General features: G+C 42.0%; 2 protein-coding genes across 11 annotated transcripts in view; one reads left to right on the top strand and one right to left on the bottom strand.

Annotated features, from left to right (window-relative positions):
- Nucleotides 1-21,021, top strand: part of DNAI3 (dynein axonemal intermediate chain 3) — a 67,984-nt gene extending 46,963 nt beyond the window's left edge. For 4 of the 9 annotated variants that reach the window (XM_048859778.2, XM_048859779.2, XM_048859774.2 and 1 more), the window contains 2 exons: nucleotides 1,087-1,209; nucleotides 2,662-6,854. In XM_048859778.2, the coding sequence (XP_048715735.1) occupies nucleotides 1,087-1,209; nucleotides 2,662-2,796 (258 nt within the window). In that variant the 3' untranslated portion in view covers nucleotides 2,797-6,854. Of the gene's footprint in view, nucleotides 1-1,086; nucleotides 1,210-2,661; nucleotides 6,855-6,875; nucleotides 9,009-20,918 lie in introns of those variants that run through there. The other 5 variants (XR_012669707.1, XR_012669706.1, XR_007357915.2 and 2 more) reach the window with 4 other exon arrangements.
- The window catches only part of SYDE2 (synapse defective Rho GTPase homolog 2), a 52,876-nt gene continuing 45,245 nt past the window's right edge, over nucleotides 19,997-27,627 (bottom strand). For both annotated transcript variants that reach the window (XM_048859773.2, XM_048859772.2), the window contains one exon: nucleotides 19,997-22,815. In XM_048859773.2, coding sequence (XP_048715730.2) covers nucleotides 22,313-22,815 — 503 coding nt within the window. In that variant the 3' untranslated portion in view covers nucleotides 19,997-22,312. The remainder of the gene's footprint in view (nucleotides 22,816-27,627) is intronic.

The raw sequence follows: 27,627 nt of genomic DNA, 5'->3' as shown, positions 1-27,627 counted from the left end.
ACAAATAATAAATAATTTGCATCAATAATAATTTGCAAAATTAGGTGCTGAATTTGCATGTCTTCTCTCTGTACCTCTTTCATTCAGTTTCTCCCAGCTCCTTCTCCCCACCAGAAAACAAGTTAGAGGCCCCATCTCACTCGTTCTAACAATTTTTTCTGCAGCTTATTCTGTTCTCCCTATTCTCTTTCCCCAAACCGCTCCTGCTCACTATCCCAAACCTTCCTCTTACCATTTATGTACTCATGTATATTGTGAGCTCACTATGAAGTTATGGTATGTAACCAAAATGAAACAATATGAATACTGGTGATAACTGGCACCCTTGGCTCAGTAAAGAGAACCTCTCCAGTTCAGGTTCGGGACACATTTCCAGTGTAGGGAAACTTGTGCTGCTTCTGCCCATATTGTATTTGTTTTGTGAATAGAGGGCTTTACTGGACAGAGTTGTCAATCCAGCACCATTTGGGAATATTTATCTACTTACTGTAAAATCTTTACATTCTGTTAAAAAAACTCTAGGATCTTGAACAGTCGTGTTAGGGAAATTGGTGCACAGTCTGACTCAAATAACTGGCATAGTGGAGAGGTCGGGTGGTGTTGGGGAGCTTAGTGCACAAAACGTAACTCAGGACTGGTTTACACACAGACCTGGATTGATTTAACTAAATCATTATCATAAAACCAATTTAGTTATTTTGGTGCAAGTGTGTGAGGGGTCACTCTTGTTTCACAATGTGAGTGGGTAAAGTCAGTTTGTTATTGAGACTAGAAAAGTGACTTTGGCCGCACACAGACTTGCACCAAAAACATTTAAAATCAGTTTTAATCCATGCCTTTTGTTATTTTACTGCAAGTCTGTGCATAAACCCACACTAGGATAGGGAAACTGATAACAACATTATCAGGTTAATCAGGAAATGGTAGATGTATCACATTATTACAGAATTTCTTATTTAGTTCTGTATATTTAAAAAGATGCTTTAAAGCAATGCAACATTACTGTAGATGGATTATGTGCTGAAAAGTGCGATGATTCAGATTCACTGTGATCACCACAAACCATGCTTGCCTTTGTGTTAATAGCGTGCCAGTGTTCTTCATTACTTTGAGAGAGAGGTCAAACATCTGGATTATTTTGAACAGCGTCAAGAATTCCGAGCCAAAGAAAGAAAGGAATTGGAACTGGAAACACAGAGGAAAAAGACAGTAAGTTGAGTTCAGGAGGTAGAAAAGCTGTATTTTTTTTAATTTTTAAAATATGCCTCTCTCTTTGCACTTGGTAAAATTTCCTCTGATATTTCCATCTGTTTATACATTAAAAACAGCTTTTGCTCAGCATTTTCTAAGTAAATCCAACTGACCACTTTCATATTTATAGACTAGTCCATCATTTGGGGAAGAGAATATACTGTACTAGTTCATGCTTAACCCTTCAGTCCTCACTCAGCCAGCACACTCCCTTTGACTTCAATAGAGTTAGAGTGAAGATCAGTTTGACCCTGTTTAAGAACACTTATTAATTTCCCCTTTCTCCTAACTGTACATTTGAAATCTTAATTTAGGTGCCATTTTTATAAGTATTATTCTTTAAGGTCAGCAGGCAGAGGCCCCAAACCTTCAGCCCTTACTTACATAGAGCCATAGTATCATTGGACTCAGTAGGACTGTTCATGTAAGTGATGATTACTGGCATGAATAAGGGTTGCAGGCCTGAGCCCTACATACATAAAGCTAGAACTATTAAATTACAACAATCGGAAAGAGATGTTTTTCCAGTTTGATATTTTAATTAATGTTTTACTCAGATTTGTTTTTTCTTGTTTGTGCACCCTCCATATCACCTTGTTGGGAGTGTGTTACATACAACACTGTTATTACCATTGACAGTAGTAGAGGACTATGCGATATTCCAGATGCAATGATTCCCTCTTGAGGAGAGAGGGAAGTGTAGTGCAATGAGAAGTGCAGTAAGGAAAGTAACTGAAATACTTCCCTGATAGATTGTATTTTCTAAATGGACAACCTACCCTAATTCTCAATTACTGAGGGACAACCTTCACTCATTGATAGATTTTGCTTTCCACAACCAACTCTCTGTACAACTTTTCATGAGTGATGTATGTGAATACTTGGATGCTAAAATCTAAACTGCATTCTTAAATTTATTCTCCTAAATTTGGGTTATTGCTGATCATGTACTATATGTATCATATAACTTTTAAAAACAAACATGGTATTTGTGGATAATCTAAGCACTATACCCAGATGTACATGCACTCTTTTCTCAGCCTGTGTATTATATAATTTTAACATTAGCTTTATACAGAGCATTATATATCCGGAGTCCTATGTGGTAAGTGAAAGGAAGTGAGCCTTGAATAGACGATGAGGCTTGTCCATAGGAGGTACTATTGCAAGGGCTTGGAGAATTAAATCTATCCAATAGCTCTGTGTTGACCTGACTAATAAACGATGTTACCTAGCTGATGAAATGGCAGATCTGTGCATGTGGTTCTCAGTGATGCTCCACTCCTAATTATATAGCTAAAAAGATGGAGGTGAAAGAGTCAGCATTGACAATCACTGACTGAAAACCAATGGAATCGTATTAATGTTTCAAAGCTAATAGCAGCTATTAATTGGTTACTTTTTCCTCAGAGAGTGGCTGGTGGACAGAAATCAAGAGAACAAATGGAGGAGCAGATGAATATAAATTACGTAGATTTTCTGGATGAAGAGAAGAAGATCCTGACAGGACTTGGGCTACTGAAAGCAACAGATAGATTTGCCTAGAACAGAACACAATGAGCATATTGGCAAATGTGTATTTTTTTTTCAGGATAGGTTATTTTGCTTTTTTGGGAAACCTGTTTATATTTAATTAGCAGCATCTTTAGTATGAGAACTGTAAATATAAATCATATCACACTAGGGAAAATTATCTCACTAGCTTTATGAAGATGTTTGCTCACAGCAGCAGGTAAGAGAACACTTGATTTGTGATATTCCTGCATGGCCATTCATTAATGATTATAGTTATAAATGAGTCATCTCCTGGTTTAATGGCATTATTTTAAGTTAGCCTACTTATTTATTGTTACAATGCACCTACCCAGCGCTGTGCCTGCTGTAAAAATATTCAGTGAAAAATCTACTCAACAAGTCAAAATAAGACTACAACATCCTCCCCTGCAAACTGCTCCCGTTCGAATAGAATACAGGATATTAATATTCCTGCTGCTCAGCTCCAATAAACATCTCCCACGCCCATCTCCCACGTTCATCATCCCCAAAGCACTCAATTCCCCCGGAAAAGCTTACTTTAAGTTTTGCAGCATGCCCTGAAGGTCCCAAGTTTGGGCATGTCATGAATCAAGGGAGAAAGAGCGCTCCAAAGCCAGTAACACACTGCCGCTCGCCACCTTTGGTTTACATCAGGAGGGACCAGTCAGCACCTCAGATGACCACAACTGCCCCGGCAACATACGAAGAGAAAGAGGTAGTCTCTCAAGTGGCTGGGACTGAAGCCTTTAAACCTCATAAACAACACCACACACTTCACCTGGGCAGATCATGAAGCACTGGTCTCCTGTGCTCTTTTCATGAAAGTCCAGCTCATAAGCAGGTCACTGTATTCTGAACTACCTGCAATTTCCACATCATTTGAAAACGTCACTGCAAACAGAGCACACAATCTAACCTTTGGGTGATTAGGGAGTAGAGCACGGCAGCTAGTACGGGACTTACTGTTTGTTAAATACAGAGTGTGGCAGACCCACGGAAAGAACAGCAGGAATCGTACTGGCCTAGGGGGCCTATGTTTCGATTCTATCGGAGGTGTGAATTAATGCCACTTTACAAGCTTTGCTTCAGTATTCAAAGGCTTCTTTGAGCCCCATCTCTGTGTTGCTAAAGTGGTTGGCAGACTTTCCTTTGCTGAAGACTGTGAGGAAAGGGAGGTTTACGCTACGCAGTTCTTAGCAACACAGCCCAGCCCCTACAGCCGTGGTGCTAAAAGGCGCGCAGTGTAGCCACCGTTTGTCGGCAGGAGAGAGCTCTCTCGCCAAGAAAAAACATCCATCCCCCAACGAGGAGCGGTCGCTCTGTCGGCAGGAGAGCGCTCCTGCCGACAAAGTGCTGTTCACACCAGCGCTTTTCTTCGACAAAACTTGTGTCTTTCAGGGGGATGTGTGTGTGTTTTTTTTTAACACCTGTGAACAACAGAAGTTGTGTCGTTCATTTGCCAGTGTAGACAAAGCCTTAGATAGAAGAAACAACAAACAGATACGAGCTAGACACTCATCAAGAGATTTTGATGAACCCTGGTAACTACAAGAATGAAGCTCTAGTGGCTAGGTATGATTGTAGAACCTGGAGGTGTGTGTTCCTTAGCTAGTTTTCCTGTGTTGTGATTAACAACCATTTGCACGTAGTTAAAGGCGAGCACAAGATTTTTAAAAAGAACGTGTTTTCCTGTGAATCCCATGCAAGATGGCCCTATTTCTTCCTGTCTGACATTTATTTTAAGGTTCAGTTCACAGTTTGATTTAAGCAGATTCTGAACAGTGGGAGGATGGATAAGAGGGTAGTCACAGAAGTACTCTAGCTCCTCAGAACACTTCTTTAATTTACATGCTGCAGTTTGTGAAAGTTGTTCTGTGAAGAACTGGGTGGTTCCAGATTAGCAATGGAGATACAGAGCCTTACATCGCAGGTTTGAATCTTTAACAACTAGTGATAGTGACCAGAGATAATGCACTGCCTGTCACATCTCCCATCTGAAACGAGCTGACAGGCTCAATCAAGCTTTGAGATGTCACAAAATTCACCAACATAAAAATTGGTGCTGAGTGGCCATTTTGTTGTCAATCACAGTAGAGGGACCAAAGAATGTAAATGGAAACCTAACTGCTTTCATCTTTAGCGGGTGGTCACATCTGGTGAGGGCTGACGAAAATTGCTAGGGAATGATTCTGCTCTTTTTGTGGAATCGACTAAACACCATTACATTGTGTGGAACACATTGTGTGAACTGATACAAAAATCTAATGAACAGAATAGATCTCTCAACCAGGAATATTTCTGAGAGAGAATAAAAACCGTGTTCTAGTTTTTCCTTGGTCCTTTCACAGATCTCTGATGTCACAGCCATATATCAGAGCCCAGCACAGCTGCATAAGAACAGCAAGAGTTCCTTCTTCACTAGAGAATTCCCCAAACCAAAATCCTGGACTGGTGTAAACCTGATCTTTGGCAGAAATTGAGTACAAACATCACAGCACAGATGATGGATGTTCTCCACACCGACTGCAACGGGCAACATGGAATAATGGCAATAGCTTGAATTAGAGGGATACCAGCAGATTAAGTCATATATGTAACATATTTCTTTCTAACTAAAATTGAAAGAATTGTGTACATTCTAATTACTTTTCATGATTTAGACTTTGTATTTTTGTTTTGTTTTAATTTCTCTCATCTTAGGCAATGGAAATAGATTATTCAGTTCCTCTTTTATGTCTAGTCAGTTTCACTTGCTGGCTCTAATGCTTGTACTGGGATGCCAACATTGCAGGGCAATTTCTTTATTTTAAAGAAAATTTCTATTGGAAAAAGCCACAATTTTTTGTATGTGTCTTAGCTTTTGTAAAAGCTTATTGTTAATAGGCCTAAACTTTGGACTAAGTTTCACCTGCCAGTAAAACCTTAAACAATAACATCCTTATGCCTTTGCTTCAAGGAGGTAATCAAATTCTTAACCAAAATCACAGATCTAACCCCCTAGCACCACCACCACCACCCCAAGTCTAGGAAATTTCAGAACTCTGCAAACTGGAGCATCTCTGCTTAAAATAATTATTTTGTTCATCGGATTATAAAATGATTCCTAATTTAAGATTAGTAAATGCTTAACAAATGGAAGACTGGACCCATAAAAATATGTTGTTCCCCCAAGGAAACTGGGTTGTATTAGAAAGAGCAGCTTTTACTGAGCACACAGTGAATGTTGCTGTTTGCATTTCCACTGAGAGGCAATTATTCCTGAGAGATGAACCACGTGTTAGACAACAGCTTTAATATCCACAAGTGTAAATGAGTAACAGCCTCATTAATATTTATGTTCATCCTTTATCTGCAGGGATGACTCTTTACATTATGCAGCGTTCCTGCCTGTTGCTAGGTTTCCAAAGCCAGGTCAGATACCATGTAACTGAGTAGAACCTGTCAAGTGGAAATTAAATGTATCAGAAAAGGACAGATTAAACTCTATACGGGTGAATTCACTCTTTCCATGACTCGCTGAGCTGTTTTGAGGGTCACAGACTCCTGTCAAATGAGTGTCCATATGGTCACAGTAGAAATTAGAACGCAAAATAAAACTGACACATAGGGCCTTTGCCAAAAGAAACTTCTGTAGACCAATGCTACCCTACTACTTCATCCGAACAAAGGCTATTCTAAAAACCCTGGAACAAGATAGCTATGAGCTTCCTGTCCACAGAGAAATACAGAGATTACAAATAGGTTTTAAGGAAATGTAAAAACATGCTGTAAACCCACAAGGGCTAGTGTCTCAAGGCCCCTCCCATTAGGTATATTTACTTTTTGCTAAAGCTTCAGTCAGGCTTAAAGAAAGTGCCAACTGAGTACCACTAAATCTGGATGTAATTATAGTGTGACATTTAAAAAGGAAAACTGAGCACGTATGTTTAGAAATGATTATAAAATTATCAGCCTTTTATTTTTAATTTGAAGTTTAAATACTATTACAATTACATTATGTGGCTCCTCTGTATTAGGCAATCTTTACATCAAAATAAAAGTGAACTGTAATAACCGCTTTCCTGACATCTATAATGTTATGTTTGCAGCTGGAGATCAAAGGGAAGGGGACTGCAGCTCCCTTTGTTAACTCACCATTTAACAAACGAATTGGTGTGCACAGATACGGCACCTGTCCCACCACAAGCTAAAGTGAAAAGCTCTATCCCCTGGCTGTGAGGCCTAGATTTTATTAGAGGAACATACCATTTTTCAGATCAGCTTTTACAGAACTTTAGCTAACTAGGACAGTCTACAATATACAGAAGTCAGTAAAGTGATCACTGAATGTACCTGGAAAATCCCTGTCACGTTTGTCTCCTTTACTAAAAAGGAAAAAAGAAAAAAAAAAAAAAGAGGAAGTCACAGCTTCTCTTCCTCAAACCACTTTAAAAAAGCTCTGCAAGTTATTCTTCAAGACGGCCTCTACGTATACCCATGCTCCCCAGCACTTCAGAGGAACCACTGGAAAGCAGTGGGGGCTGGATGCGTGCTCTTTCACGGGACCCAGTATTTGGAGCAGAGATTAAAAAAAGGGATCATACCTTCCCACCTGCCTCAGTCACTTCCATTCTGCTGCTGATTCCTTCAGCATGGACAAGACAGCACCAGTACATAGTAACCCAGACCTCCTGGATGTAAGAAAAAGCAGCTATTACAATGTTTGTGCTCCAGGACATTCACTCACAGAAGGAAACTTTCTGCACAGATTTCAAGGCCTGATACTGTTTCCACTGAAACCAACAGCAAAATTCCCACTGGATTCAGTGGGAAAAGGATCAGGACCACACAGGGTAGTATTGCTTTTGGCTTATAGATGAAATAACTTGTCTAAGCTGTTTTATTTGTTTAAATTGTTAAAAAGAATATATACACACAAGGCACTAGAGATACATTTTATAGAGCGCTTGATAGAAATGAGTTTCCCTGTTAAAAATCTTGCAGTTATCTACAAACTATCTAAAATAACCCAAACATGTTACTAATACTATGCAGGCAGCTCTGGATTGGGATCCACAAGTGCTAGGGCTTTGTCTACACTACAACCTCCTCCACATCAGGAAACTTAATCACAACCAGGCTGTCGCCCCACCTGGTTACAGCTGTGCTTCCAATTCTCTGTACAAAGTGGACCTTAAACTTATTTAACACATAAGCTAAAGCATTATTCTGACCAACCAGAAATTAAGGTTTCAGACTGGTTCTGAAACATGGTTTAGGGCAACTCTACACTATAAATTGGAAGCCTGTTTTGTAGTCAGATTACAGAACAACCAGATTTTAATCTGGTACCATGACATAATTGTAATTAGAAACCGGAATCATCAGACTAGAGCTCCATGTAGTCCAGTATCCTGTCTCAGCAGCCAGTACCAAATCAGGAAACTGCAACCATCTTCATAAGGGACATAATGGCATAACCTGCCTATAATGAAAGTTTCTTCTTAAACTTGTCAATTAGTGGCTGGCTTTTAGCCTGAGCATGAGGATTACATCCTGTATACATGTTTTATCCTCTCTATTGTAACTCCGGATGTTCTGTTACCTCTCTCCATGTCTAATCCAATCCAAACCAATCTTGCAGCAGAGAGTTCCACAGCTTAATTATATATAAGAATATTGTCGTGTAGATGGCAAACTCCAAGGGATAGCCTACAGCCTTCCAGGATCCTGGAAAAGTGGAAGATGTACGGTACAAGTCATGCTTCACTCATGGTGTCATAAATATAAAGGGAAGGGTAAACACTTTTAAAATCCCTCCTGGCCAGAGGAAAAACCCTTTCACCTCTAAAGGGTTAAGAAGCTAGGATAATCTCGCTGTCACCTGACCAAAATGACCAATGAGGAGACAAGATACTTTCAAAGCTGGAGAGGGGGAGAAACAAAGGTTCTCTCTGTCTGTGTGATGCTTTTGCCAGGAACAGAACAGGAAAGGAGTCTTAGAACTTAGTAACTAATCTAGCTAGACATGCGTTAGATTCTGTTTTGTTTAAATGGCTGAGAAAATAAGCTGTGCTGAATGGAATGTATATTCCTGTTTTTGTGTCTTTTTGTAACTTAAGGTTTTGCCTAGAGGGATTCTCTATGTTTTGAATCTGATTACCCTGTAAGGTATTTACCATCCTGATTTTACAGAGGTGATTCTTGTACTTTTTCTTCAATTAAAATTCTTCTTTTAGGAACCTGATTGCTTTTCCATTGTTCTTAAGATCCAAGGGTTTGGGTCTGTGTTCACCTATGCAAATTGGTGAGGATTTTTATCAAGCCTTCCCCAGGAAAGGGGGTGTAGGGCTTGGGAGGATTTTGGGGGGAAAGACGTTTCCAGACGGGCTCTTTCCCCGTTATATATTTGTTAGACACTTGGTGGTGGCAGCAAAAAGTCCAAGGGCAAAAGGTAAAATAGTTTGTACCTTGGGGAAGTTTTAACCGAAGCTGGTAAAAATAAGCTTAGGGGGTTTTTCATGCAGGTCCCCACATCTGTACCCTAGAGTTCAGAGTGGGGAAGGAACCTTGACACATGGTTACAAAAGTGTCATCAAACTGTGGAGGAATCATTTCTGGAAAAGTGATTTCTGAAGTTACATCCACTTCTAGCTAAAATGATTTCACCAAAGCTACACTGGTGCTGCTGGATGGGGGAAGCCATCATCTTTCACTTAAAAACCCACTGTTCTGGAACATGACGTGCTATTTCAAGGACTAAATTGTTTTTACTGTGGAAAAAACCCTACATCTTGGGGTCAGAGGTTTGTGGCCTGGCAACAGAGCGACCAGATGTGTCCCTGGCTTATCAGCTTTATCCTGTAAAAACACTGAGTATCTACTTTTGCCTGGGATTTTCCCCTCTACTTCTAGAACACTTTGGAATAGCTTCACCAACCTTTCTGTACTGGTATGTCAATAAAACGTCCAAACGTTGCACAGCAGGAAAAACACAGTTCACTTCACTCAATAAACCTTCACCCAAATTCCATCCTCAAGAACTTAACCAATAGCTAACATGTTGCAGGCCTCTTTGAATAGCAACACCACAGTTCTAAAAATTGCAAGAGGTTTTAAAGACAAGCAAGGCCATGCAACTTGCCCCCTCCAGAGGGCAAAGTCCAAGGCATAGCTTAAAAATGAGGATCCTGGAAAAGCAGATGAGGTACAGCACACGGAGTACACCGCTTGCGGAAAATACAGCCACCTAGAAGAATGAATTTCACAAACTAAAATGTGATCTAAAAGTTCACTGCAGAGTGCTCTTGTTGCAGGCAGTTGCAGCCACTGAAGACTTTGAAGTGACTGAGAAAAGTAATCAATCCTTCTGATTATCCATTGAAAGGCCAAGATGATACTGAGCAAAGGAAAGTTTAGGCTATTGAAGAAAATGTCATTACAGCATCATCAGTGAGACTGTGGAACCACCTCTCAAGGGAGGAGCTGCAACTCCTACCAAGGATGGAAGTTTTCTAAATGCTGTGCTCTAGGAATTATTTTGGGGAAGTTCTAGGACTTACGTTATACAGGAAGTCAGACTAGTGAGCCTTCTGGCCTTGGAATCTATGAATCTATTGCTTGAGTCATTTCAAACTGAACTGGATAAAGTGGAAGTGGATGCCTGATGGGGTCGGTAATGGGATGTAGGAGCCTTTCATCTCTAGGTTCATGGTTCAAGTTCAAAGTTAGAGACCTGGCAAACCACCATATGGTGAACGTTGTTCGGCGATCTGAAAAAGTCCCCTCAAGAGGGCTTTCCTGGAGGGCTGCAAGATCTGTAGTGAAGGGAAGGCCCCAAGCACCATCCTACATGGACAGCTGCCCCACTATGGCATGCTGCTCAGAATTCATCCTGTGAATCTCCCTCTGGGTGCTCAGAGACTGCTGAGGGGAGCCCCGGTAGGAGCTAAAACATTAACCCTGGGAGTTCCATCTAGAAATCTTCTAGGTTTGCAGGGGATTATGTTGCAGAAAATAACTGGTTCCCTATTTCCTTCCATGCCCAAGAGCCCTTGGCAGGATGATCCTGCAAGACACTCACCGAGTGGCCCCAGAAAGGGTGGGTGGAAAGCACATCTCCAGAGGCAGCACTGCCTCTACATTTCTCCAAGGTAGGTATTGTCTGCTCGGATAAGCAGGAGCAATAACCAGCCCTATCATTCTGTTGTGGTCCATGGGCTCTCCTACTGCAACAGCTTCCTCAGGAGAGTGAGATTAAATTATATTAGTGCAGATTCATCCATGATTTAGGAGTATCACTGATAGGCTACATTGTCTTCACTAGTCATTCTTCCTCACTATCTTGGGGCTATCTACTAACTTAAACATATGCCCTTAGTGCTAAATAATGAAGTTAAGTACACAGACAGCTGGAATTTCTATTTCACTCTGTTTACTTGTAATGAAATGGCCAACATCTTTATCACCTTACACTTAAAAGAAAAAACAAAAAAACAAAAAAAACCCCAACCCCACAACCCTCTAGGTTCAGAGTGGATTGTGAAAGCAACTCTAAATGCAACTCTAAGCATTCAGAGAACAAAGCATACAAGTTACTTTACCAATTAAAAAACAAATATCCTAATCCTAATTACTTGGCATAGCTGTGGAGGAGGGAGAACATTTAAATAACATTCAAGATATTTTAGAGGTGGGTTTTCAAATAAACAAGGCAGGTGCAAAATTTATTTGAAAAGCAAAATCATTGTTCAGAAGGGGTTAGGGAAGCTAGAACGTGTTATAAGTATTAGATCATCTCTTTTTAAAAAAAATTTAAAAAGTGCTGTCCTGCATCTTTTATTGTCCATGTAATCCACATAAAATCTTTTGTGCAAGTAACATGAGCTGAATTGCAATCCATGGCACTTGTGCTAATGTAACCACCAGAATTCTCTAAAGGAAAATGTATGATTTTTCTGGGATATGATTCTCATTCATTAAAACCCAAAACAAATCTGCACAGTGTGAAGTATAATATTTGGATCAGGTACATAAAGCCGAGTGGTCAGATCTGACTTCTCCCCATGTTTCATTAATAATGAAAACGTTTGGACATTAAGTGTAAAAGGAAAAAAAGGAGTAAAATGCAAAATGTAAATCTCCTAAAGTTATTTGGTATCGTCTACAGGCACAGCATAGCAGAAAGGACCAACTGCAGCTAACCTCAAAAAGTTATTTGTAACAGGTTTGTCACCTCAGCCAAGAGGCGGTGTGCATCTCGGTGAATTATAGACTTGTCTATCCCAACACCTACTGCCTCAGTCAGTACACAAATATTATGTCACCTGGCAAAACACTTTCTAGGGACTAGGAGGAGTTTTGGTGCAATTAAAAGAAAATGTTCCACTTCCTTTCAGGTTGGAAAGGTGCTGCTAAGAACTACAGACCTATGTCTGTAGGCTTCTGTGAGGCTCAGACTATTCTAAAATTGCTTACAACAGTCTGTCCTTACAGACAACACAATTCAATATAATCCCATTATAAAATTCTCACAACTGTTGCTGGTTTGTGAGCGGATACACTATGAAGTGCCAGCTGTTCTCAGTGGCTTCTTTGGAGGAAGCATGTATCTCAGATTGGGAGGAACTGGGATGAGCCTGGTACATCTTACTTCACCTCGGGGCCTACAAAACCTAGGCCCCTGCATAACTATTTTAACCCCCTGGAGACCAGATCCTCGGTTTGTGGTAATATTGCAGGTAGGCCCATTTATACAAGCTGTGGATCTGACCCTGGGCCTTATCTACTCCTCCTGCCTCTTTGTTCTCTCTCTCTCTGTTCTTGCATCCGAACAGCACATAATACTCAGAGCCTCTCCTTGCCAGTCCCAGAGAGAAATCCAGGTGCGCTGTCACCCCTCCCCCGAAATCAGCCCATTTCTAGTAAAAATAGCTACCTTGGCCTGGCTTCTGCAAAGACATCTGCTCCAATGGCTTTGATGCAGTAATCTGGGAAACTGATTTGACAGGAGCATTTAAAGAGTTCAGAAAAAGGGTTATACTAGGCAAGCAAACAGGACTTGAAAGCCAGACTCCCTGGACTCCACAGAACATCAGGGTCAGTAATGAACTAAGGGAGTGAGTGAGGGAAAACATTGTTCAGACTATGCATGGATGGTGGTAACACTGCAGGCAGCAGCAGTTCTGCCCCCATCGTGAATTCTACCCAGTCACCAAATTCCAGGAGCTTGACTTTTCATGATTTAAAGAGCCACTGTTTTTTCAAGAGCTATGGAATTTAACTCATTCCGTGCCTTTGTTTGTACACGTGCATGGCTGCAGAAATGGACCTGTCCTGCATGTCATGACAAAAATACTGCTAAAAGTGGGCAAAAGCCCTACCCAATGGTGGCTCAGATGTTGAAAAATAGCTGCAGGTTTTTTTCTGAAGTACGAGGAAGGTTAAGAGTTTGGAACCAGCTCTATTTGGTCCACGTTGCCCCAAATGCCAGGCTTTATAATAAGACATCTCTGTCCAATAGAGGAAATTCTGAGCCTTCTTCTGACAATCCTATTGGACCAAGTCAGGAAGAGGATGGTGAGAGCAGACAAAGCAATGGGGGGCAGCAAGGGCCCCTCAGCTCTGCTGCCAGTGCCCTGGTCCCAGTGGGCATCAGGTCAATGGAGAGGGGAACCAGGATACTGGCATCAGGGCTGGGGGCAAGGGCCCTGTTGCCTGCAGCACTTTGTCTGCTCTCACCATCTTTTCCCTAACTTGGTGCAATAAAAGATATTACCTCATCAGAATACTTGTTTAGTTAGAGGCAGGAACGGGCTTTGTCAAGGCACTTTAGACAAAGTAAACAATTGCACTAGAATCCTGTACAACACTTTCTTCCCCTGCCAGCAGTAATTATTATTGATCCAAAAGCAAGACTCCTGTGAGATAGTAGCTTCAGAGAAGTAGCATTATTACAAGGCAAGATATTTTCCCTTATACCGATTGAATTACACAATAGGGTCTACTGTAGAGTGAAAGTTATGTCCAGTAAGAGGAGCAGATGTCTTCCATTTTCACATAATTGCCTACCAGATTTAGAAGGAGAAAAAACGGTTACTCACCTTCTCGTAACTGTTGTTCTTTGAGACGTGTTGTTCACATCCATTCCAAACAGGCATGCGCGCGCCACATCCACAGTCATCGGGAAGTTTTTCCCCTAGCAGCTCCCATTGGGTTGGCTGTGGAGCCCCCTGGAATGGCGCCTTCACAGCACCGAATATCTGACCCTGCTCCTCCTCAATTCCTTCTTACTAGATACTCCGACAGAGGGGAAGGCGGGAGGGTTTGGAATGGATATGAACAACACATCTCGAAGAAAAACAGTTACGAGAAGGTGAGTAACTGTTTTTCTTCAAGTGATGGCTCATATCGATTCCAAATAAGTGACTCCCAAGCCCTACCTAGGCAGTGGGGTCGGAGTTATGGAATCGCTGATTGGAGCGCCGCTCTGCCGAATGCCGCATCGTCTCTGGAGTGCTGGATGATGGCGTAATGAGAGGTGAACGTATGCACCGGGGACCACGTTGCTGCCCTGCAGATCTCTTGTACCGGGACCTGGGCCAGGAACGCCGCTGATGAAGCCTGCGCCCCTGTGGAGTGTGCCGTAAGAGCCGGAGCTGAAACCTTGGCTAGCTTGTAGCACGTCCGGATGCAGGATGTGATCCACGATGAAATTGTCCAAGATGAGACTGGGAGCACTTTCGTCTGGTCTGCCACCACCACGAACAGCCAGTTCAACTTCCAGACTAGCTTTGTGTGCTCAATGTAAAAGGCTAAAGCCCACCGAAAGTCCAGTGAATGAAGCCTCTGTTCTCAGACATAAGCATGAGGCTTAGGGAAGAAGACAGGCAGAAAAATGTACTGGTTAGTGTGAAAATGTGACACCACCTTTGGAAGGAATTCTGGGTGAGGTCTGAGTTGTACCTTGTCCTTATGGAAAACCGTGGGGGGAGGTGGTTAGAAGTGAGAGCCTTTAACTCCTACACCCTCCTTGCTGAGGTAATGGCAACCAGAAAGGCTACCTTCCATGACAGGTAGAGAAGGGAGCAAGTCGCCAGCGGTTCAAAAAGGGGGCCCCATTAGTCTGGAGAGAACCAGGTTAATGTCCCATGCAGGGACTGGTTGTCTAATTTGTGGGTATAACCATTCCAGGCCCTTGAGGAAATGGGCAACCATGGGGTTGGCGAAGACGGAACACCCAGCTGCTCCCGTGTAGAAGGCCGAAATGGCTGCAAGGTGCACCTTGATGGACAATGCTGCAAGATCCTGCTGTTTCAGGTGCAGTAGGTACCCAGGATGAATGGTACGGGCTCCTGGAGTGCAGGTGTGCGATGCTGAACACACCAGAATGTAAACCTTTTCCACTTTGCTAGGTATGTTGCCCTAGTGGAGGGTTTTCTGCTGCCGAGTAGGTCCTGCCTTACCAGTTCTGAGCACAGGAGCTCCAGGGGGTTTAGCTATGAAGCTTCCAGACTGTGAGATGGGGGGACTGAAGGTTGGCGTGTGATCAGGTCCAGAAGTAATGGCAATAGGATTCGGGCATCCACTGACTGCTCCAGGAGGGTGGCATACCAACATTGGTGAGGCCACACTGGTATCACCTGAATCATCTGTGCCCTGTGTCTGCGGACCTTGAGTAGGACCTTGTGTATGAGAGGGATCGGCGGAACAGCGTACAACAGACGTCCAGCCCAGGGGAACAAGAACGCATCTGCAAGCAAGCCTGGGCTGTGTATCTGGAAGGAACAGAATTGCAGGCACTTTTTGTTGCTCCAGGTGGCAAACAGACCAACCCGGGAAAACGCCCCCCCTCTGGAAAATGTGACACATGACATCGGGGTGGATGGAACACTCATGATTGCGGAAGGATGTGCTGAGGTGGTCTGCTAGTTCGTTCTGAGCTCCTGGGAGATAGCCCACTCCATTCACCTGGAGGCGTATTATGCAGAACTCCCAGAGCTGGAGGGCTTTCCGACACAGGGGAGAGGAACGGGCTCCACCTTGCTTGTTGATATAAAACATGACAGTGATGTTGTCCATCGTAACTGCCATGCACTGTCCTTGTAGCCTGGTCTGAAAGATTTGGCACGCTAGTCATACCGCCGTCAACTCCTTGATATTGATACGGAGCGAGAGCTTGTCTTGCAATCTTAGGCCCTGCATTTGGAGATCTCCCAAATGCACGCCCCATCCCAGAGCTGACGCGTCCGTTACCACAGACACGGAGGGCTGGGGGCTGTTGAAGGGGACTCCCTCGCACACTGTCTGAGGGTCAAGCCACCATCAGAGAGACTCGAGTACTTGCTCTGACTCAGTGACTACCGAGTCCAGCCTGTGGCACTCTGGGCAGTAGACCAAAGCAAGCCGAACTTGGGAGGGGTCTGAGCCTCATTCTGGCATGCCGGACCACATATGTGCAGGCTGCCATGTGGCAGAGGAGACTCAGGCATCCCCTTGCTGCAGTGGTTGGGTACTGCCTGAGGCCTTGAATAATGTCTGCCATCACTTGGAAGCAGGCCTCTCGCAGAAATGCTCTTGCTGTTTCAAGTCCAATACCGCCCCGATGAACTCTATTCTTTGGGTCGGTAACGAAGTTGACTTGTTCACATTGCGGAGGAGACCCAGTTTCTCGAAAGTGGATCTGACCAATTGGACTTGAGACTCCACCTTTTCCCTGGAGCATCCCCTGAGAAGCCAGTTGCCAAGATAGGGGTATACCCTGCACCTGTCTCCTTCAGAGGAAGGCTATTACAACCAACATGCACTTGGTGAACACTTGGGGGGCTGTCGACAGGCCGAAGGGGAGGACCATGAACTGATAATTGTTGTGGTCGATGTCAAACCTGAGGAATCATCTGTGAGCAGGCTGTATAGCTATGTGAAAGTACGTGTCTTTCATGTCGAGGCCAGCATACCAGTCTCACGGATCCAGAGAAGGGATAACAGCCCTCAGGGAGACATTGTGGAACTTCAACTTTTCCATGAACTTGAGATCAGGAGCAGAGCTGAGCTGGGGAGGGCGACCACCTCATCGTGGCCGACTTGCCGCCTCTAGACGGTGCCATCATCATGGCAATCAGATCCCTGGCAGCTTTCTGGAGTGGAGGGCAGGTCCAACTCCTCCACCTGGCATTGCCTTTCAGGAGTGTTGCTGGGCACTGGACTCAACGGTCTCCTTAATGGAACCAAAGCCAATGGTGCTGAGTACTCCTGCATAGGACGCACTACTGCCGTGCCCGCCGGCACCGCTGTCTTCGGCACGGGGGAGGGACCCCAGCAGTCTCCTCGTGCCATGTGTGCAGCACCGGGGAGTGGGAGAGCTGCCAGGTTGTCTCTGCAGCCTGCAGCGCCGGGGAGTGCTGGTGCCCAGGGTCTCTTAGGCCACAGTCCTTGCTCAATGCCATGTCACGTACGGAGGCTGGCGTGCTCCACAAGTATGTACATGGTGCTGGGTCCTGACAGTCCGTGGCAGGCTGGGGGCAAAGAGCAGACTCCATCAAGAGCTGTTTAAGACGAAAGTCTCGCTCTTTCTTAGTCCTGGGGCAGAATGCCTTACAGATCCTGCCCTTCTCCGTCTGGTGTGTCTCCCCAGACACGCTAGGCATGAATCATGGGGGCCGCCTGTTGGCATAGGCTTACTGTAGGTTCCACAGGGCTTAAACCTGTGGGACTGAGGCATGCCCTGGAACTCAGGGGAAGGGACTGGGGGGTAGCCCCACCCCCAATACCTTATCTACAAACTACAACTATGTATACAAACTACTAACTACAACTACAAACTAAAAATTAACAGCTACTATAAACACTAAGGGAAGCACTTGCTACACAAGCAACTGCAGTTCCAACGACCACCACTGGCGGTAAGACGAAACCGAGGAGGGGCCGGGTTGGTAGAATCATATATTTGGCGCCTGCTGGTAGTAGCCCAGTAGAGCACACCTCCACCTCCTGCCAGTTGTAGCCTGATAGAGCACCCTGGGCATCCAGAGGCTTTTTTGGTCAATTACACCGAAAGGGGAAAGGGAAAGAACAAGCTGCACTAAGGGCCGTGCTTTGTCAGGTGTTTCTTTAGAACAAATTCTGTGGTGCTCACATTTGCAGATGACCACAGAATAAGAAGGTTTGTAAATGCACGAGAGCACAGAACCAAAGTGCAGCGTGACCTGGAGAGTTGCGGGAGCTACGGTCGGGATGGTCATCAGTAAGATAAGTAAAGGCCTATACCTAGAGAATGGAAATAAACAGCACAGAAACAAACTGGGCTCTGGAGAGTAGGGGTTTAACCAAGCTGCCATATCACACCCCACTAAAACAAAATTTGTTTTTATGTTGTCCCAAAATCACCAAGCAACCTAGTTGTCATTGGGAAGGCATGTGATTGCCAAAGGGAGACTGGGAAGAAGTTGAGAATCACCAGCTTCAGAAATTTCATTGCTCCAGTTGTTGTGGAGGAAATAAAACAGCTGAGTGGAGATTCTCTCTGCTTCCAGCCTGGAGAAGCTCACATCAAAAATCTCACAGCAACCAGACCTCACCTCACCCTTTCCTCAAACTGGGGTAAATGCATGCCCAGATTGGTGCCTGGCTTCCCGATCAACCTTAAACATGTCTAAATGGAAGTATTCCCGCTTTACTTCTCCAACTGCTTCAAGTTCAGACAGAGATATTCAGTAGCTCAGCCATGGTAGGAGTGTTGGCAAACAAGGATGAACACCTCCATTCTGAGGGAAGCAGCTGAAGTTTCCTTCACAAAGCAGGTGCACATTGCTTTGGCTACTGAGATGCATGTTGCCAGAGACAGAATAGCTGAGTGGACATCATCAGTGATAGGGAGTCAGGAGACCTGGGTTCTGCCCCAGCTTTGCCACTGTCTTGCTGTATGACCAAGAGCAAATCAGATAAACTCTGTGTGTCTTAGTTTCCCCATATGTGAAATGGTACTTACCTTTGAGATCTACAGATACGTGTTGTGATCATTTTGTAAGACAGTGACTAAGCAGTATCAGAAGTATAAATCTTGGTTCCATTCTCCTGTTTCCATGGGACTATAAATTAAGTCATTTGATTGGTGCTTTCCCCAGGCATGCTGTGTGCGCATCAACAGACACGTACAAATATTTAAATATCCACACTTTTCTTATGGGAAAGCAGTTTGCATACTAGTGAGAAAGATTTCTTGACACATTTCTGTGTCATCTTCATTTGCATCTAACTTCTTCATTATCTGGGACAGTAGAAAGGCCACATAGCTCAAAGACAGTCTGCCTGTGAATTATATTATGTTCTCTAAAATCTAGTTTTTAAATCCCTTTTGGTAGTAAGAGGCCCTGCAGTGTGTAAACCACTGCACTACCGCCTTTATGAACTATACGGGAAAAACACACAGAAATGGGTAACTCAAGAAACTTAATTTTATTACTAAATAAGCATTTCAGGGCTTATCCATGGAGTTCATTGGGAGTTTTGCCTGAGTAAAGACTGCAGAACCTGAGGCTCATCTCTTGTATGTCATGAAGACCTATCTATTAGAACAAATACTAATTTGCACTTTGCTAGAACTATGCTCTTCTAATCCCTGCATTTAACTTCCCCGGTCATGGGGAATTTACATACTAATCTATCTCTTTAAGAATCTCTTACAACGCTAAGTCTGACAGAAAGCTGCAACTTGAACAAATATTATTATATAAACAGTTATGTAGATAGGCACAGTATATAACAAACAAAAAATACCCAGAGGGAATTGTGTCTGCAAATGAGGGGGATGTTTACAGGACATCAAGGTATTACAGGATGTTGTCTTAACCCATTTAAAAGCAAATGTGGCAACCACAATCATTCAACTGCAAAATAAGTTTTGTTTACCTGCAGTTAGATCCCTTATACAAAATCTCTGAACAGGAAAGCTTTAGTATAATTAAACAACTCATGAGCTTGACATTAATTCAGGTAAATCATTACAGGTCATCCAGTTACTGTGTTCTAATGTTGTTAAAATATTAAAGTTTAAATTAATTTTGATAAAGCAATGTGTTTGCTGCATAAAATGTTAACACAATATTCAGACTAGGAAATACATGTCTGTACATTTAATAATAAAAAAAAATTCCAAATATTTTTGCATAATGGACCCATTTGTAGTCTATATTGTAAACACAGAATTTAAGAAATAGTCTGGTTTACCAAAGAATATTTATACAGAAATATTTTAATGCTAAATATATTCACACAAATGATATGGAAACAGATTGTCCCAAACCATCAACATATCTTTGCAACATACCAAGAACTGCGGTCAAAAACATTGGGTTTCAAAGTTGCTTACAAAAACAGATCAACTACAAAAGCTATTACAATAATTTTTTAAAATCCTATATGAATGCAATTGCAATCTAGAAAACAAAATACTCCAAGTGACTGAAAAAAAAAAATTCTGCAAACCACTAGAGTATCTATCGAACAATTAAATAATATATTCTGCCAAAGAATATGTACAGTAGATAGCTTAAAGTATATTTTTAAATAACCACTTATTAGACTTGATCACATTTTATTCTCAATTCAAATTTTTATTTAGAATTAAAATTTATAGTTTAAAAATTATACACATTCCGTATAAAAGTTTAAAAAAATACATTGATTTATTGATAAATGTGTCAGGTTAAATTTACATTTTAAACAATATTGTATTGCATATTTTAACACTTATAACAAAAATAAATTAATGAGAATGAATAAATCATTTGAAACTATGCTCAGATATTCCTTTAGAAAAAGGTGGTAAAACTGTACCCTAGTTCTCAATGACATTCTACTGTAAATAAATAACTATAAAACCTGGCAATATATAGAAGTATGTACTAGCTAAAAGCACTTACCACAGGGCAAAAGGAAAGATATGGAAGGATGCTCACATACTGAAAAGAAAGAAGAAAGTTAAATCCTATACTGCTAGTTGATTAAGACCGGATGTTTGGATTCCCAGTAAAAATGCTGTGGCCTATAAAAGAAAAACAATGGGTTTGTGCCCTTTTGCTTGTTACGACATTACAAAGGTGGCTTGAGATTTTTAAAAAATTTAACAAATATTTTCTCTGCTTTTTTTATTTTAGAAATTCAGTTACCTGCCATGGAAGACACTATGGATGACTGGAGATATGATTGTATTATGAGATCACAGATACCAAGGAAATGAAATTTGATTAATTGAGAGGGGATGTAATTTTCATTCCGACTATTTAAAACTCTTGATTTTGTTTGTTTTGGTTAACACCTATTTAATTAAAACACTTGGGGGTGGGGGGGAAAACGACTGCCTTTCATCAATATTTATCACCTCCAAGTTCCCAATGAACATCTGAATCATGCAAGATGACCTCCAAAGGTATTAAAGATTTAACAGTTTGCTATTTTGAAGGTAAAATAAAAAGCACAATCCCCCCCCACCAAATAAAAGCTTGAAAACCCAAAACCCTTTCAGACCTTCTTTATACGTCAGAAAGGATTAAAAAAATAAATAGCACAATCCTTTCCATCCCCCTTCTTTGCCTGAAGGGCACCTTTAAAGGGAACAGACAGGTTCACTGGAAACACTTAGGAAATGCTGGAATAATTCTTAAAACTAAACTGGATGGTTTCTTTATGTAGTTAATAGTCAACAGCTGTGAACTGAAGCGTAACATGTGACACAAGGTCATTTATATTAATGATTCACTATGTCCTCTCTCTCGGCACATATTTCTGTGCGTAAAATCAAATGCTACATTGCTCAAGCGATTCCTTGTTTTGGCATCACAATGTGGAGCTCTTTAGAAATGGTTTCCTTATCTAATTCAGATTTCCCGCTTCCCAATATAACTATACAAACATGTACATAAATATATACAAACAAGGTTAGAAAAATATTTAATTTTTGCAGGTTTAAATAATTACTGAAAAGCGTTAATACAGGAATACAATAATATTTTGTACAGTTAAACTTTTACATACGTATAAAAAGCATTTTTTCATAACAGCCTTTGCACTGCAAATGAAAAGGTGACATACATGGTAGAATGGGATCTACCTAAAGTTCATGCTGCAAATCACAGGCCAAGAAACACTAATCCTCTACTAAGAGGCATGTCCGTACCAGGTATAAAGTTTCAGGAACTAAGAGTGCTGTTGCTACACAGAGCAGACAAAGATGGCACCTTAGCTCCTGTCACATACTGTCCAAGCTTCATAAGTGCATAGTACTTTGAAGGAGTGAGAGGGGAAATCACTTCTTCCTAACATCATTTCGCATAGTCTAAAAGGCCAACTTAAACCACAGAGGGTGAGGCCAATGTATTCTTCTAATGAGAAGAAAAATGATCCACAATAATGGATTGGCTAAATTGGATTTGTTTATCCAAGGGAGGCCACAGATTATTCCACAATTCATTGAAAAACCCACAGACAGACTTTTCTGAAGAGACGGGTGGAGGAACAGGGAGGTATCAACAGCAGGTATCACGCAAGGAAATTAGTAAGTGATATTTAGTTTGTTTTTGTTGAGTTCCCGCTCCAAGTTTCCTATCAGAGTATCAATACTTTCTTGCAGGTCTTTGAGGTTTACTCTGTGGTCCACTGCTGAATCTATTGTTTGCATTGTCAAATAGGTCTGAAATGTATGCTCTTTAGACGTGGATTTTGCATGTTCAATCTGTCTATCTGGTCCATCTACTTTGCTGCAATCTTCCCCACTTTCTGTATCTTCTGAAGGAACATCATCATAGTCTGCTTCATTTAGGGTCTCCTTTGGATTTAAAAAGTAGTTTTCCCCACAACTGCTCCAGTCTCCTGCATAGCGATTACTTGAGGGACTGTCTAGTCTGGCTGGCCGGGGCCTAAGTACCCCTGACATTTCAGTACTGCTCAAATTCAACATCTGAGGCCGCTGCTTCTTGGGTCTCAGATAATTCAAAGACGACTGGTTCCCTGGAAACATGTTTGAGTATGTTGATTCTTTGGCAGTTGAACATTGCACTAGAACAAAGAAGAAGTTTAATGAAAATCATAACGATCAGATTGCTAGTAGAGACCAGCAATGAAAGGTTGTCCATTTATTTCACTCTACTTTACACACTCAAAACATGCATTAATACATGCAAACTTATGGCCAACACATTCCACTATTATTTTTTCTGCCATTATCTGACATCACTTAGATTAGAAGGAAAATCTAATGGAAAGCTCAGTTTTGAAGATTCATGCCATATTTAATCCGCAACTGAAAAAGTCCATTTAAAAACAGAAAACTTCCAGAGCGTTGATTAACTCAACTGCATGAGTTAATCATCATCTAGCTATGGTCAAATAAAAGCAAACAGCTTAGCTCACAGGCCTCTTCCAAACTAAATGGTGTAACAAAAAGCAGGCACCACTTGTAGAGGTTAAAAAACACAATAAAAATACCACCTCGAGAAACACCTAGAGAAGCTGAAAGCACATCAGAGTTGAACTCTTGCATTTCTCTTTTGTCCCAAGTTTTGTGCACTACCAGGAGAAGCTCTTTTGTATTAATTTATCTAAGCAGCCATAACTCCATGTCAAAGATAAAATAAACCATCAAACCCATTTGAGTGTGTTACCTGAACTCATGATTACACAGCATAAGTTACTAAGACTCCTCCTCTGTTACCGGCTTCCTATGGTAAACAGTACAAATATTTTTACTGACCCATGCCTCCTAAATACCTTAACTTCTTTTTGCTGTGCAGTGGACTATTACCTCTTGAAATTAAAGAAGCAGGTTATGCATTCTCTTTCACTGCTAGAAATGTAGCATACACAAATACCTAGAGATCAGGAAGATTCCAACTCGGTCACTTTTTGATTAACGTCCTCTATATTTAAGCATAAAGGGCTCAGTCCTGGGAGGTCTCAAATGTTCTTCTCTTTGGACCCATAACTGGTCTCTATGCAAGACATTAGTCTCATTTTAGGTATACCACAGTAATCTTCAAGAACTTTCTTGGCTTTTTGTTTTATTTCACATTAACAAAAGTCTTTCTGTTTGGACTATGCTCCATTAACACAAAGGGTCCCAGGGTTAGCAAAACTTGCCGGCTTTACACTCTCCCACTGAGCAAAGACCCATTTGTTTTCACTTGGAAAAATAAGGAAATTGAAGCTGTGCACAACATGTTTATTATCAAATTTGCTAAATCTACAGGCAGATTAAGTTTAAGAGACTAGACTGATCTTTCCTTCTTGAGTCAGATTTTTTTTTTACCCCCAGAATATTGATTTACATTTAAGCATTCATATTTTACTTTAAATTTCACCGTAGTCATTGTTCTGCACAGTTCTTGTAAACCAAAGGTACTGTACAGTATTGGTTTGTACACTTTTATTACAGGAGGGATGGAAACCTCTTCTCTACTTATGGTATCTTTTGCCTGCTTGACAGTATTGCATGATCCTGTCTAAAAAGCTACATTTAGTAGCTTTAGTTTCCCAGCAGAAGCGATCATGTTGTGAACTAAGGTACCAACTTGTTCAAATCCCACCTTAGTTTGCAACTAGAAATACAACCCATGTTTTCATTTCTGTAGGCTGAATTAGCCAAACCTATAGCAAGCAGCTCCATTATTAGTCAATGACTGTTGAGTCGTTATACTAAAGCACATCCACAATGAAACAGATGTACATTTGTTACATCTTGAAGGAATAGGAATCCTGGCCCCCTAAGTGTGGAGGCAGTGCCAGGACAGGATCATTGTCAGACCAGAAGAATATGGAAGACCACAGCACTGCCATTTATCCTTTGGATAAGCAGCTGTTCCAGTTCTTCTGATGGGGACCATCCCCTCAGGGCCTTCGACTGGCTTCACAAGACTGCTGTGACAGTCAGAAGTAACACTGGCTCCCCACAAAGTGCTGGTCTAATGGCTGAGAATATCTGACTGGCAGTGGGCATTAGACATTTCAATATCCAAAACAAAACACCCCAAACCAAATGGATGAGAGTTTGCATACTTATACTGGGTTTTTCTTCCTCTACGCAATTTCCTAACAAACTCATCATTCCTATTGCCAGGATATAAAGTGTAAGTAGGTGCTCACAGACAGAGGGATTGCTGCAGCTGTTGTAGACCTTAAAATGGCATTAGCATGCGGTGCAGTGATTTTGTGCCAAGCATTTTTGGCGGCAGCAGCAGCATGGATACTAGTGATATTCCCAGGGTGGAAGTTATTGCTTGAGATAGTGATGAAGAGGTATGCCCGAAGGCTCAGTCACTGTCTGTCCCACAATATGATGTATGCTGATCAGTATCTAATGTAGCACAGGAAACCTTAGGGTACTTTTAAAAAACACTTCTCCATGGTATCTTCAGAAATTTGGCATTTCTGTGGTAATTAAACGAGCCTGCAGAAGACTCTAGTGTTTCCCTCCACTTGTTTGTTCATCCTACCGCCCCCACCCCCCGCATTTCACAGCTCCACCCAAAGACAGATTACATCTTCCCAAACAATTCTCTGACTTCAATCATTCTAAAGACTCTCAAAGATAATAACCACAGTTACTAGCTAGATAAAGCAGCACCCACTTTGAGATCTTCCTCCCAAGAAAAAAGGAGCTAGGGTACACCTGGTGGAGTTACAAGATTAATATTTAAAAATTTGGACTTCATATACTTTTATTTCAAAATATATTAGTACATATATTTGTGATCTTAAAAAACAAAAACATTAATAAACTTTTGAAGTTCACCTTTATTCCCACTTATGCAGTTATTATGTAATAAACTGCAGACTGCACTCATTGTACCCATATGCCTGACCTGCACTTTGCCTGCTAATCCATCTCCCCCTCCAGGAAAAACACTTCAAACTGTTTCAACATAAACTTAAAATGGTTTCAAATGGCCATTAACTTTTATTTATTTATTCTTACACAACTTGCCAGAGAAATATTTAATTCTTTCCTTCACACAGTCCTGAGTTGCAGGATTCCTTCCTGGTGGTTTCTGGAATTAAATGCTTTCAGAACCATCCAGTGAGAAACTGGGCAGCTCTCTCTGTGAGTTGTCTGCAGATAGAAAGAGCTGGAGAACCACTGCTATCCATCACTGGAAAAGTGGAGATTCCCCGTTTTCTAAAAGGTACAGCATTTTTATTCTTTATCCCAAGCAGATGATAGATATCAACCTCAAATTCAATTGTGATATTATGTTGTATGGGAAAACTATTTTAGGTAAATTTTTAGGTTTTGTAATAATTATGATTTTCCTCTCCTTCCCGGTCCTGTATTTTGACTCTTGGTATGAAGGATTTATTGGTAAAGAGATACACAAATACTTATTCTCAAACATTTCTGAAACAGATTTTCTGTAATAAGAATGGCATATACAGAATATATGATGGCCTTCATACTTCACTTATACCTGAGTCACTTGCCATCCCAAACACATGCCACAACATAGCCTCAGACATTTCCTATATATCTACTGTTAATCTTATACGAAAGAACAAGGATTTCTTCTGTTTGAGTTAAAACTAAATAATCTCTGTGACTTGGATTTGGTTTAAATCTCATATCAAGTAGTTTATGTTTCAAGGATACTTTAATGCAAATCAAATAGTTTCCCAAGAGGCTTTAGTATGTCCTAAAGGCAAAACAGATGAAAAAACAGTTCATGAAATCACTATAGTTAACCTCTGCAATCTCAAAAATAAAAATTTTAATTCTGTGCACATTTGAGAAACACATATTAACAAGCAGGTAGGTAATGGAATAGATTACTTCTGATCACTGTCACAAATCAGATTACTATGAAACTAAGTGGGCTTCAATGATCATTCACATCAGGAAACAAGAGATATAGCAGACCTTCATCTTCCTCCCACTTACATATCTCTTGGTGACTGATGGATTCTGTTGGCCAGGGAATATTTAACTATTATAAAAAGATACTAAAGAACCCCACAATAATCTTCTCAAACTCCAGTTTACAACCATGAGACTGCAATAGCTGAGCCTGGTACTCTGGATTACTGCAGGATCCAGTTCAATAGCTAGCTACTAAACAGGAGAGAGAGTACAAAAATAATTCATAAGGGGCCTAATCCAAAACCCATGGTAGTTAATGCAAGTCTTTCCACTGACTACAATGGGCTTTGATCAGGTGCCTGAACAGCTTAGGGCAGAGGTGGGCAAACTACGGTCCGTGGGACCGTCCTGCCTGGCCCCTGAGCTCCTGGCCTGGGAGGCTGTCCCCCGGCCCCTCCCCTGCAGCCACGCCACTGCACGGGCAGCGCTCTGGACAGCAGCGCGGCAGCTTGTCTGGCTCCGGCCAGGTGGCGCGGCTGCCAGACTTGCTGCTCTGAGTGGCATGGTAAGGGGGCTGGGGGTTGGATAAGAGGCAGGGGGTCCCAGGGGGCAGTCAGGTGACAGTTGGATAGGGCAGAGGTTCGGGGCAGGGGGTGTCAGAGGACAGGGAACCTTGCAAGGCCCCCCAGGACTCCCACACCTATCCAATAGGTTGGATAGGTGTGGGAGTCCTGGGGGGCCTGTCAGGGGGCAGGAGTGTGAATAGGTGTCGGGGCAGTCAGGGGACAGGGAGTGGAGTCCTGGGGGGGCAGTTAGGGGTGAGGGTCCTGGGAAGGGGCGCTCAGGGGACAAAGAGTAGGGGGTTTGGATGGGTCACGGGTTCTGAGGGGGGCAGTCAGGGGGCAGAAAGTGGGAGGGGCCGGATAGGGGGCGGTGGCCAGGCTGTTTGGGGAGGCACAGCCTTCCCTAACCAGCCCTCCATACAGTTTTGGAACCCTGATGTGGCCCTCGGGCCAAAAAGT

Source organism: Caretta caretta, chromosome 8, assembly GCF_965140235.1.
Source record: "Caretta caretta isolate rCarCar2 chromosome 8, rCarCar1.hap1, whole genome shotgun sequence".
Classification (NCBI taxonomy): domain Eukaryota; kingdom Metazoa; phylum Chordata; order Testudines; family Cheloniidae; genus Caretta; species Caretta caretta.
The sequence above is the reverse complement of the archived record's forward strand: the minus strand, read 5'-3'. Positions and strand labels throughout refer to the sequence as shown.